The sequence below is a fragment of the Ovis aries genome, chromosome 1 (genome assembly GCF_016772045.2).
Source record: "Ovis aries strain OAR_USU_Benz2616 breed Rambouillet chromosome 1, ARS-UI_Ramb_v3.0, whole genome shotgun sequence".
In the NCBI taxonomy this organism is placed as follows: domain Eukaryota; kingdom Metazoa; phylum Chordata; class Mammalia; order Artiodactyla; family Bovidae; genus Ovis; species Ovis aries.
The window spans coordinates 174,178,089-174,191,852 of record NC_056054.1 but is presented as its reverse complement, the minus strand read 5'-3'; the positions used below and the strand labels follow the sequence as shown (position 1 = coordinate 174,191,852).

The following is a 13,764-nucleotide window of genomic DNA, read 5'->3' as shown; positions in this document are numbered from 1 at the left end:
CTCCAGTATTCTTGCCTGGACAGTTCCACGGGCAGAGGAGCCTGGCGGGCTATAGTCCATGGGGTCGCAAAGAGTCAGACACAACTTATATAGTATAGCCTTAAGTCAAAGAACATGATCCCTCCAGCCCTCTTCTTCTTTCTCAAGATTCTTTTGGCTACTCAGAGTCTTTGGTGTTTCCATACAAATCTTAAAACTTTTTGTTCTGGTTCTGAGGAAAATGCCATTGGTAATTTGATAGGGATTGCATTGAATCTGTAGATGCCTTGGATAGTATGAACCTACTCTCTTTTGACCTCTTTGCTATGTTTTGAAAATACCAGGCATACTCCCACCCTAGTGTCTTGCCCTGACTATTTTTTCTGCCTAGAGTACCCTACTCATCAATAAAAAACTTAAAGATGAGAGTTAATCAAATAGATCTGGGGGAAGTCAGGATAGGCCTTGTTGAGAAGGTGACATTTGAGTACTCTCAACCAGTTTTCTCCATGTGCTTCTTTTTTGATAGAATTTAATACCCTCAAAGAAACTACATGCTTGACATAATAAATAAGTTTGTCTTGTCTCCATCTGCCACAGTGTAAGCTACATGAGGGCAGGGGCCTTTATTATGTTCACTGATATGTTAGTCATTGAGAGCAATGCCTGCCATTTGTTGAGGATCCACAAACATTCAACCAGTTAAAATTAGAACAATGTTCCATGGCTTATTCTTAACCATCAACCACTATTAATGAGGTTTTCCCCCTCTATCTTTTACATGATGTCAATCTGTTTTCTTTTTCAATTCATCATGAGCTTTTTTGTATCTTGTATAGTCATTATGAGTGTCTCTCATCCATCAGTTAGATGGACAATGGTTACTTCATCTTGCCCTGTAACTGGCTTGTCTGCTGTGAACAGCATGTGGCTAGCTGTTTGTCTGTAATTAGAATGATTTTTAGTAATATATTCCCAGAGATAGACTTCCTAGGCCAGTGAAAATAAACAATGTGTTCTTGATACCCAGAGGCACTCACTTTAAAAGGACAGTGAAGGCCATCTATCCTTCCAGATGAAGACCATTTATCATTTTGCCTGTGGACACCTCTGTTTCTAGATGCTAAATCTGGTTGTTGTTAAGTTGCTCAATCATGTCAGACTCTTTGCGACCCCATGGACTGCAGCACGCCAGGCGTCCCTGTCCTTCACTATCTCCTGGAGTTTGCTCAAACTCATGCCCATTGAGTTGATGATGCCATCCAAACTACCGATTTGGAACTCCAAAAGAGGAAAGTGTTTTACATTCTAGCAGCGACACTAAGTAGGACTCTTCTCATGCTGATGACAGGGTGTGTGACACCTGGCCTCAATACAAAACCCCTAATTTGATCTTGGTGCCATTTAGGATATAGTCTGTGTGGGGACCGTGCAGTCTGGAGGCTAAGCTGCAGAATAACTATATGTCTGCTCTGAAGGAAGTGCTATGTACAATTTGTTTGATAGGCATTACCTACCTCCCTCTACTTATTGGTATTAATTTTCTATTCACTTTTTTGATGAGGAAATTGGTGGGTAAGTGAAATGAAATTGGATCTGAGATGATAATTCTGCTTAGGATGCAGGGCATTTTATGTCCTTTATTCTCGGCTTTACCTTTTAGCTCGTGTACAGATTAAATTTTAAGTATATACCTATCCAAACCTCCCCTCCTCTCACTAGGACGATGGTCCAGATTTTTGCTGCTTTTTTCTTTTTAGCTGCTGTTACCAAAGTTTCTTTCTCATGCCCTGTCCTGTCCACTGATTATAGTCTGCTTTCAAAGGAGACCAATAGTAGATGTGATCAGTTAAGCCATGTTAAGTGGATCCTAGTTCTGTAAAATATGTGTTATGTTAGTCTCAGTCCCTTAATGGATTGCCATTTCCTCAGAATACTTTTAAATATGGTGTGTGACCTAGAGTTTCTTAAAGTTTGGTCCATGGAACCCCAGCAATCATCAAGCCTCTTTCAGGGGAACTAAGTGAGAGGTTAGAGCGCTTTCATGCAATACTAAGATGCTGTTTGCTCTTTCAGTTCTTTTGCTGCTGTTCTAGATGGTGCAAAAGCAATGATGATTAAAACTGCTGGAGCCTTATCATAAACCAAGGCAGTAGCACCATGCTGTAGTATTAATCATTGTTTTTGCTGGTATATACTCAAAAGTTTAAAAAAGAGTCAGTTTTACTTAAGAATGTCTTAATGAAACAGTAAAAATTAATTATATATGAACCTCAAGTATAATCTTTTTAATATTCTGTGTAACAAAACAGAAAGTGTGCATAAAGCACTTCTGTTTCATACTAAAGTAGGATGTGTGATTGTTTAAGTTCTGAGCTAAACTAGCAATTTTTCAGGAAGAGTCGTATTTACTTGAAAGAATATTTGACAAACTATGCTTATTCAGTCTTAGATATTTGGCAGATATTTTTGCAAAAATGAACAAAGTGAGCCTGTCACTCTAAGGAAAACTACTGATAATATTTGTTGCCAATAATAAAAGTGGAGCTTTTAGGTAAAAATTAGATTTTGGAAAACATGTGTATGCCATAATGAGCTTGATGGCTCTCAATTCTTGAAGACTCCCCTCCCCCCCCCTTTTTTTTATTGTGTATAGTATTAGTTTCAGGTATATAATATAGTGATTCAGCATTTCTCTGTATTACAAATTGATCAACACAATAAGCCTAATAACCATCTGTTAACATACAAGATTATTTCAATACCATTGACTGTAACCCTTATGTTATACATCATAGCCCCATATTTTATAACTAAAATAAGAAGTTCATACCTCTTAATCCCCTTAACCTATTTCACTTAACTCCTCCATCCCCTCCCCCTCTGGCAGCTACCAGTTTGTTCTCTGTGTCTGTGAGTCTGTTTCTATATTGTTTTGTTTGTTCTTTTTTTTTTTTAAGATTCCACATGTAAGTGAAATAATATGTTATTTGTCTTTGTGTCTCCGTGTCTGATAACATTATACCCTCTAGGTTCATCCATGTTAATGCTAATGACACAATTTCATTTTTCATGGCTGAGTAGTATTCCATTACATTCCATTGATCTATGTGTCTATTTTTTACGCCAATATCATAGTTTTCATTGCTATAACTTTGTAGTATAGTTTGAAATCAGGTTGTGTGATACCTCCAGCTTTGTTCTTCTTTCTCATGATTGCTTTGGCTTTTCTGGGACTTCTGTGGTTCTATACAAATTTTAGGGTTATCTGTTCTAGTTTTGAGAACATTTTTGATAAGGGTTACATTGAATCTGTAGATTTCTTTCAGTAGTAATATTTTTTAATGATATTAATTCTTCCAGTCTATGAACATAGAGGATCTTTCCATTTACTTGTATCTTTAATTTCTTTCCTCAATTTCTTAGTCTTCCAAGAACAGGTCTTTTAACCTCTTGGTTACATTTAATCCTAGGTATTTTATACTTGTTGATGTAATTGTAAATGAAATTGTTTTCTTCATTTCTTTTCCTGATAGTTTGTTATTAGTGTACAGAAATGTATCTGATTCTGTATATTGATTTTGCATTTTGCAACTTTATTGAATTCATTTATTAGATCTGATAGTTTTTTGATGGAGGCTTTAGGGTTTTCTATGTATAGTATCATATTATCTGCAAATAGTGAGTTTTTTCCGCCCTTTCCTATTTAGATGTCTTTAAACCCTTTTTCTTTGTAATTGCTGTGGCTAGGACTTCTAGTACTGTGTTGACTAAAAGTGGCAAAAACAGACCTCCTTGTCTTGATTCTGATCTTTGAGAGGTCTGACCATTGAGTATCAGGTTAACTATAGTTTTGTCATAGATGATATTTATGATGTTTTCTGTCTCTCTCTCCTCCTTCTGCTGCTACTGCTGCTAAGTCGCTTCAGTCGTGTCTGACTCCGTGCGACCCCATAGATGGCAGCTCACCAGGCTCCCCCATCCCTGGGATTCTCCAGGCAAGAATGCTGGAGTGGGTTGCCATTTCCTTCTCCAATGCATGAAAGTGAAAAGTGAAAGTGAAGTCACTCAGTCGTGTCAGACTCGTAGGGACCCCATGGACTGCAGCCCACCAGGCTCCTCCATCCATGGGATTTTCCAGGCAAGAGTACTGGAGTGGGGTGCCATTGCCTTCTCCACTTCTCCTTCTGGGACCTCTCTAATGCTAATGGTAGTATGCCTGATGTCCCAGAGGTCCCTTAAACTAATCTCTGTTAAAAATTCTTATTTCTTTTTTCCTGTTCTCATTGGATGATTTCCAGTTCCTCATCTTCCAGACTGCTGATCTGTTCTGCATCTTTTAATCTGTTGTTGATTCTCTTAGTGTGTACTTTCATATCAGTTATTATAATCTTTGGTTCTGATTGGTTCTTTTTTATATTTTTGTTGAAGTTCTCACGCTGAGTTCATTCAGTCTTCTCCTGAGTTTAGTAAGTATCTTTATGAGTATTACTTTGAATTATTTTCTTACATATTGCTTAGCTCCATTTTATTTAGTTCTTTTTCTGGAGTTTTGTTTTGTTCTTTCATTTAGAAAGTATTCCTTTTTCTCCTCACTTTGCCTAACTCTATGTGTTTGCTTCTATGTATTAGGTAGATCAGCTCCATATCCCAGTCTTGAAAGAGTGACCTTATGTGGAAGGTTTCTGTGGGGCTTAGTGGCACAATTCCCATGGTCACCAGAGCCACTTGTTACTGAGGTTTTCCCTCTTTGGGCTGTGTTCATTTTCTTATTGTGGTTGGGCCACAACTGCTGTGGGCACACTAGTTGGGAGAGCTGGTACCAGGCCTGGCTGGCTACATCGCTTGGTTGTGACTGCTGTAGATGTGCTGTGGATGGAGCTAACCCCCAAGTGGGAGCTCCTTTGAAAGGAGTGCTGATGCTGGCCAAGATGTCCCACCAGGTCATTTGGTGTAAGATCCACTTTGGCAGGGCATTGGTGCAGCTCATGCCGCCTGTTTGGTGGGGCAGTCATGGAGTGGCTTTTGAGGGGTATGCTGATCCTCAGGGGAATGTTGGGGTGGAAGTATACCCTGTTAGCCAGGTTGATTGAAAGTAACAGAAATGGTGCCCACCAGCTCTGGGCCAGCTAGGTGGCAGAAGAGTTAATAAATAAATGAATAAAAATGTGACCACAAGTGCTTCTGCCCCTGGGGAAAGTTCTGCCAGATCCTGCCCTCCTGCATCCTAATAGTAGTCAATACTGGCCATCTCCTTCTTTATGACTCAGGTGTTTTTCAGGCTGTTGCCTCTGCATTGAGACCTGGAGCGAGTCTGTACATGAGCAGTGTTTCAGTTTCCCACTGCCTTTTGGCTTTCCCTGCCCTAAGCCCTGCTGATTTGCACAGCCAGAAATCATGGAAGTTTGTCTTCCCCATGCAAGTACACTGGGCTGGGGAGCCTGATGAGGGGCTTGGACCCCTCACTCCCTAGTGGGGACCTCAATAGTTGTGATATCCCTCTCACTTATTAGTGGCCTTAGTGGGGGTGCATGTTCTGACTAGACCATGTCTCTGCCCTCTTCCCCTTCCCCATATGGCCTTTTCTTTATATTCTCAGTTATAGAAAATCTGTTCTGCTAGTCTTTAGGTCATTCTCAGATAGTTGTTCTATATTTAGTTGTAGTTTGGTGTATCTGTGGGAGGAGGTGAGCTCAGGATTTTCCTTCTGCTCCATCTTGATCTGAACCTTAAAGGCTTTTTTAAATAAGATAAGTAGTGATGTTACCAAGTATGATTTTTTTTTATTGTGTGATGAAATGTGTTAACATTTGAAAAATCTGCATAATTGAGTAAACATATATTTTTCAAATCACCACTACCTGGAGCTGAAAAATGATGTATGGGTAAAAGATCCATTCAAAGTTTAAAACCAATCCATGAATTTTAATGGAACAGAATAAAAAATTTCATTTGTTTGGTTTATACCATTAACCCTTAGGAAACTTCTATTTGTTGAGTTTTGGTATAGCATCAAACAAGCATCACAATTATCTGAAAAAACTATCAAAATACATCTCCCTTTTCTAGCTACTTATGTCTGAGAGGCTGGATTTCTTCATATGCTTCAACCAGAACAGTTGGATTCCTCAACCAACTCACTTTTATTAAGCCAGAGAGTTTTTTAAAATGTAAAATAAGCTGATTTTTCTCACTAATTTTTTGTTTGTTTTGGAATATATAGCTTTGCCTCTAAAAACTGTTACTTCTGTTAACATGTCTTTAAGATTTTTATTATTTTAAAATGAGTAAATACGTATCTTAAATTTCTCTTTTAATTTCAAATACACTGTTAATATAAAACCCATATACACAATACCTCTGTGGGGTCCTCAGTGATTTTTGTGTATAAAGTGTTCCTAAGACTAAAAAGTTTGGCAATTGCAGTTTTAATCCAAACAGAGGCTTTCTTATAATGCTGAGAGTTTTAGAACTTCTTTGTATCAAGAGGAGTGGGAGTCATAAATATTTGAAGCTTTTGTTGTTGGACTAATTACATAATAGAATTAACATTTTTTGTTGAGGATTGGCTCTGCTTTAGTGCCATTTCTAATAACCAAGTCATTTCTCACCTATTATGAAAGAAATAAGCTAAGCTGGGAAGGTAGACTAGAGTGAAATAAAATCTACCCATCTCTTGATCACATTCTCTACTCTTTAATGAAAATTTCTAGTCTTTATTTAGCAATTCAGTCTACAAAGTACATTCACACTCAATTAATTTTCACTAACAATCTTTTATTGTTATCCTCAATTTACAAATGAGGCAAAGAAGTTGTAATTATCTAAAAATTATATGGCCAGAGATTTGTAGAATCATGCATAATAAACAAGAGAGCATGCCACAGAAGAAAGAATGTGTTCTTCAGGATTAAAAGCTTAATTTGACTCTACATCCATTGGTTACTAACTGTGCAGATTTGTGTCTCAATCACATTTAAGTAGGCAGCTGTTTTTTCCCTTCTGAAAAATGGGTAATATAATACCTACATTATCAAATAGTTATGAGAATTAAACTGGATAATATACATAAAATACTTACCCTGTGGAAGATTCTCAATAAATGATACCTACTCATCTCACACGCTAGTAAAGCAATGCTTAAAATTCTCCAAGCCAGGCTTCAGCAATACATGAACCGTGAACTTCCAGATGTTCAGGCTGGTTTTAGAAAAGGCAGAGGAACCAGAGATCAAATTGCCAGCATCCGCTGGATCATCGAAAAAGCAAGAGAATTCCAGAAAAAAACATCTATTTCTGCTTTATTGACTATGCCAAAGCCTTTGCCTGCATGGATCACAATAAACTGTGGATAATTCTGAAAGATATGGGAATACCAGACAACCTGAACTGCCTCCTGAGAAACCTGTATGCAGGTCAGGAAGCAACAATTAGAACTGGACATGGAACAACAGACTGGTTCCAAATAGGAAAAGAAGTACATCAAGGCTGTATATTGTCACCCTGCTTATTTAACTTATATGCAGAGTACATCATGAGAAACGCTTGGCTGGAGGAAGCTCAAGCTGGAATCAAGATTGCCGGGAGAAATATCAATAACCTCAGAAATGCAGATGGCACTACCCTTATGGAAGAAAGTGAAGAAGCACTAAAGAGCCTCTTGATGAAAGAGGAGAGTGAAAAAGTTGGCTTAAAACTCAACATTCAGAAAAGTAAGATCATGGCATCTGGTCCCATCACTTCATGGGAAATAGATGGGGAAACAGTGGAAACAGTGTCAGACTTTATTTTTCTGGGCTCCAAAATCACTGCAGATGGTGATTGCAGCCATGAAATTAAAAGATGCTTACTCCTTGGAGATCCAACCAGTCCATTCTGAAGGAGATCAGCCCTGGGATTTCTTTGGAGGGAATGATGCTGAAGCTGAAACTCCAATACTTTGGCCACCTCATGTGAAGAGTTGACTCATTGGAAAAGACTCTGATGCTGGGAGGGATTGGGGGCAGAAGGAGAAGGGGACGACCGAGGATGAGATGGCTGGATGGCATCACTGACTCAATGGACATGAGTCTGAGTGAACTCCGGGAGTTGGTGATGGACAGGAACGCCTGGCATGCTGCGATTCATGGGGTCGCAAAGAGTCGGACATGACTGTGTGTCTGAACTGAACTGAACTGGAAGGAAAGTTTTGACCAACCTAGACAGCATATTAAAAAGCAGAGACATCACTTTACCAACAAAGGTACATCTAGTCAAGGCTATGGTTTTCCAGTAGTCATGTATGGATGTGAGAGTTGGACTGTGAAGAAAGCTGAGCACTGAAGAATTGATGCTTTTGAACTGTGGTGTTGGAGAAGACTCTCGAGAGTCCCTTGGACTGCAAGGAGATCCAACCAGTCTATCCTAAAGGAGATCAGTCCTGGGTGTTCAATGGTATTAGTGATATTGAAGCTGAAACTCCAACACTTTGGCCACCTGATGTGAAGAGCAGACTCATTTGAAAAGACCCTGATGCTGGGAAAGATTGAGAGCAGAAGGAGAAGGGGACGACAGAGGATGAGATGGCTAGATGGCATCACCAACTCGATGGACATGGGTTTGGATGGACTCTGGGTGTTGGTGATGGACAGGAAGGCCTGGTGTGCTGCAGTCATGGAGTCGCAAAGAGTTGGACATGACTGAGCAACTGAACTGAACTGAATATTGGGTTGGTCGAAAAGTTCATTCGAGTTTTTCTAGAACATCTTACAGAAAACGTGCACAAGCTTTTTGCCCAACTGAATATTATGTTATCTAGTCATGCTTATTACCAAAAATTAGTTCTTTTTTAGGGCTCTCTTGTGAATTCTGGAAAGGATCATTTTCATGATTTGCTGGTAAGGACTCTTGTACTCTTTTAAATATAAAATATATATAGATCATATTAGTTGCTTTTAAACTCAGTAAGTTAAGTGGGAAAGGGAGTAGGTGAGAAAAAAGACCATGATTAACTTATTTTGTGAAATCTTTTTGTAGGTGAGTTCCGAAAAAGGCTGGAAGAAAAGGAAGCTCTGATAAACCAACTTTCCAGGGAAAAGAGTATCTTCACTCTGCAGATTCAAGACCTGAAAGGACAACTGGCAGAAGAAACCAAAGTAAGGCATCTATTATTTCTCACCAGGCATTTCACTGTATTTTTTTTTAATAGGGTTTGCTAGGTTGGCTTGAATATCTTCTTATATAAAAGAAGAAGAGTAAGTGCTCTAGTAGTTAAGGGGAAAAAGACCTGTTGGATCTTGGATATGCTGAAAAGGACTCTGACCACTGAAGGATCATCCTCAGTAATTCAAATTGCTTTTCTAGTTTGTCAGATTTAGAGCAAGGAAAGTATGTGTTTCCCTTTTGCATTATTACTTGAACAGAACGTCAGCAAAGTTCTTTATGGATTTTTGATTCTGAATTGCACAAAGAAGTGGAATTAATTAAAAGACCAGAATAAAATGAATGGGACTGGATTCATTCAATATTACATTTAAATTGTCAAATGAATTATAGATATTAGTTATTTCTTCCCAAGAGAATATATAATGTTGCTAGTAGGTGACCTCGGTGAATGTGATTCTTTAATGTTAAAGCATAGTGACTAAAATGAGAGATGGATTCTTTGAGCCCTGGTTTCCAAGTCTATTCTTATTTCATATTCAAGGCATCTTCTAAGACCCCAAAGGACTTCATTTGTATATAATCTCACTTCAAAGGCATCTAGTCCAAGGGTAAAAGTCATTGACTCTGCAGATTTCTCTTTTTAAATGTTTTCTTTTATCCCCCACATTCTCCTTATTTTCTATATTATATGTCCATTTAAAAATTACTACCATGATTCATGCTTCAGACATCATGCTGGATGCTTCTTTCATGCCATCTGAACCTTCAGATGTTAAGTCATATGAAACTGGTAGAATTAGTTTTGTTTTGTTTTTTACATGAAGTAACCAAGGCTGTGAGAAGACAAATAACTCATCCAAGGTCATGTAGCTAATAGTAGACTGTAGGAAGTTTAGCAGGTTCTGAAATGACTAGATTTACGGTTTAGAAGATCTCTCTGGCTGACTTCTCTGGTATACCAGGCTTCCAACTGGCATACCAGCCCCCCCTTTCTCAGTCCAAGCCTCCTTCTGTGACCCTACCTCCTATAGCTGCGTCTTGCATTTACTCACTTCTAATCACCCTGGCTGCCTCACTGCCTCTTAAATAAGCCGGCATCATTTGGACTATTCCTACTATTTGAAGGCCCTTCTTGGAGGCCTTTGGGGGATGAGGAGAAGAATCCAAACATGTGTCCTCATGTCAGTCTGTTTTATGATGTCAGCAATTTTATTTATTAATTTTTGTACATACTTGTTTTCATATATCCTCCTCCATTTAGGTTCTTTGGACAAAGGCTTTGTCTCCATTTTATTTACTTTGGTTAACACTATTGCTTAGAACAGGTGTTCACTAAATATATATTAAATGAGAGGAAGGATCACAATTTGAAGTCAAGTTTCCAAGATTCCAATCCCTGTGTCCTTCTCAGTGTTAGTTGCTCAGTCGTGTCTGACTCTTTGTGACCCCAAGGACTATAGCCTGCCAGGCTTCTCTATCCATGGGATTTCCCAGACAAAACCACTACAGTGGGTTGCCATTCCCTTCTCCAGGGAATCTTCCTGACCCAGGGATTGAACCTGGCTCTCCCGCATTGCAGGCAGATTCTTTACTGTCTGAGCCACCAAGGAACTGTATATTAATATTATTGCTCCTCATTCATAGCCCCTAGGTGTCTGCCTGAGCCTGCCATTAATCAAGCCTTGTGCTTTCAGAGCTGCATCTCTCTGAGAAGAGGTTTTTTCCTAATTTGTATTAAGGACCCATGAGGACTGGCAGAGACCCTGCTTCTTCCCACTAGACTAGGTTATCTCGTGGGAATGATGTTGCTAGGTTAATCAAACCATGCTTAAGTGACAAATAATTATTAGCTCTACAGTCCAATAAATACAGAAGCCACTACTATGCTACAGGTGGCTACCTGAATTTAAATTGACATTAATTAGAATTAAATAAAATTGAAATTCAGTTGGGCACATTTTGAATGTTTAGCAGCCACATGCCTAGTGGTTACCATATTGGACTATATATACATATAGAGAGAGAATATTTTCATCACTGTGGAAACTTCTATTGGATAGCACTGTTTTAAAGTAATAAATATTTTAGAGATTTGCATGTTAAATAAAAGATTTTGTTTTCTTTATCAATGGAATGAAAAGTCTAGACTAAACTCAGTGGTCCTTTCTAGTCCAAACAAGACCAGTGTCTTGTATATTGCTAAATAGAAATCTTACTACCTAAGTGATAGTGAGTGTTCTTACTACCTTTGCATGCTGCTCTATTTCTAGAACTCCAGGCCTGTCTATTATTGAAGCCCACATTGTCAGGCTGGCATTTCCCTAAATAGAACTCTCTTCCTTGTTTTAATGGCAGCAATTAGAGACTCTCTCCTTTCTCTTCTTGTCCCAAATTCTCTCCCGAGTATTAACTAACTAGGTTCAGGTTCAGCTTGCATTTGTGGCAGGCGGTTATTAACCTTATCTAAAAAAGATGATGTCACCTCTAAAGCTTTCATCATTAATGGTGGTGGTGCCTTTTTATACCTGTGTGTGTCCCCTGCAGTCACAGAGTGCCCTGGCCCAGGCTGTGAAGTCGGCCAAGCGTGATTGTGACCTTCTACGAGAGCAGTACGAGGAAGAGCAAGCGGCCAAGGCTGAGCTGCTGCAGGCCCTGCTCAAAGGCAATGCTGAAATGGTGAAGTGGAGGACCAAGTACGAGGATGACACCATCCAGCGTGCTGAGGACTTGGAGGATGCCAAGTGAGTGGGACAGGGCTACCCTGACCCTGGAGTTAGTTATGCAGAGGACTCTGAGAATAGTGGCTTTGTCTTCAAGGTTTCACATGTGCACTTAGCAAGTCCTCACCAACTGTGTGAATAAGCCCAAGACCAAAGCTGAAACAGCCACCACTGGCAAGAAGCACATACTCTAGAAAGGTTCAAAAATTAATATTATAATACAGAGTGACAAACATTAGAGAGAAATCCTGGGGGGAAAGAAGGTTCTTTCTAGAGATAGAAGTCTTCACAGATGTGACTGAGCTATGGTCTGAAAGCAGGCTAACATGTAAAATCCTGGGTTACATTTGGAACACCAGAATAATGGAGTCCATGTCTGTAAACATCTCCATACATTAAAGTTATCGAAAAATGTCTCTGATCTACAACTTGTAGACTACAAAGTCGTCTGTGAAGATGGACAGGGGCAGCTGGAAATGTGTTAGGATCTGTCATCCTGTCTATGGGACAAAGTGTCCTTTGAAAAGAAATCGCCTTTGGGCAACCTCTAAGGTTAGGACATGGGTTTTATAGCCAACACTACATAAAGGCTTTAGAAGTTCTTCCGGGAACTATAGAAGTTTGGGGCCTACGTGAATTAAGACTTAGTCCCAGGATGTAGTTCTAAAGCTTTTTGCTCAGAGGTCAAAGAACTGTCTGTCTTTGAGAAACAGTGTCAAACCAGCATTAAAAGTTGACTCAAAATAGTATGCCCCTGGCTTGGTAGCTTGGCAAAAATCCAGAGCAGATCAATACGTTTCTGTTTAGTATCAACCAAATATATTATTTTTCAGTTCTTCACCTAAATCTTTGAAAGACATTGTTGTACATGTGCTGAACAGCTGCTGTGTTCTCTCCCTAAAGGGGGGATACCAAGAGATCTGTCTCTGTAGCCACAATAACTTTAAAAGGGCTTTGTGATGACAGATACTAAAAATACCCATGGAAAATGTGTTAAAAACTCAGGACCACAGAAAAGTGGGGCCTTGAACTGAAACAGCTCCTCATATCCAAAATATGGCATTTACTTCTAAAGTTTTTTTTTTTTTTTCCTAATTGAAGAATTCCAGTGAAAGTTTCTACCAGTCATTCTGTTTGAAGGTTTCTGAGAGAGAGACAGAAAAGAGAGAAAGTATGTGGGTTGCTTATGACCACATAGATTTGTTTGAACTAACAAATCATGGTCTTATAGTCAACGACAACTAGAAAGAAATGGCAAATGTGATTATATCTGAAGACTTTTTTTTTTTGCTTTAAACTTAAACATCAAATAAATAAAGCATTGTCTCTATTATGCTTTGCCTCTAAATCCCCTCAGGGAGGTGGAATTACAAAAAAATTTAGGATTGTATTTTTTTGTTTTAAATTGTAAAGTTGAAGATCTGTCTGCTTAGATTTCCAGGCTTGGGTTCACACAATGAGTTAGTTTAGTGGAATCAAGCTCCCCCATGAGCCCGTTTAGTGCCTCTGAGCTCTGAGTTTCCCCAAGGAGAGGGATTTGATTTCTTCTTCTCCCACATCTTCTTGCATGTTCTAGGCAACCATGTAGGTGCTTATGGTTGGCAAGTTAAAGACCAAAATGGCAGGTGGCAATAAATGTAGAAAAACATCAGTCAAATGGAGGTGATCAGTTGTCCAGTTTGCCCTGGATTTGCCTGATTTGAGCCCTGATAGCCCTATGTCCTGGTACAACCCCTCAGTCCCTCAGCAGTTGGTCACCCAAAGGAAAATTCCTATTTTCTGGTTCCAGTTAAGCATTTCTAAAGTAAACATATGTATAATTATTTTACAAGATTCTTGTTTTAGGCAGGATAGAACATCAGAATCTCCTTTTTTTTATCCAGCTTTATAGAAATAAGATTAACATTTGCCATGGTGTAGG

The 13,764-nt window shown here is 39.0% G+C and overlaps 1 protein-coding gene across 4 annotated transcripts in view; it reads left to right on the top strand.

The window, feature by feature from the left end:
* Positions 1–13,764, top strand: part of MYH15 (myosin heavy chain 15) — a 152,066-nt gene that overhangs the window by 105,882 nt on the left and 32,420 nt on the right. For all 4 annotated transcript variants that reach the window (XM_060404248.1, XM_060404253.1, XM_060404256.1 and 1 more), the window contains 2 exons: positions 8,995–9,113; positions 11,668–11,864. In XM_060404248.1, the coding sequence (XP_060260231.1) occupies positions 8,995–9,113; positions 11,668–11,864 (316 nt within the window). The remainder of the gene's footprint in view (positions 1–8,994; positions 9,114–11,667; positions 11,865–13,764) is intronic.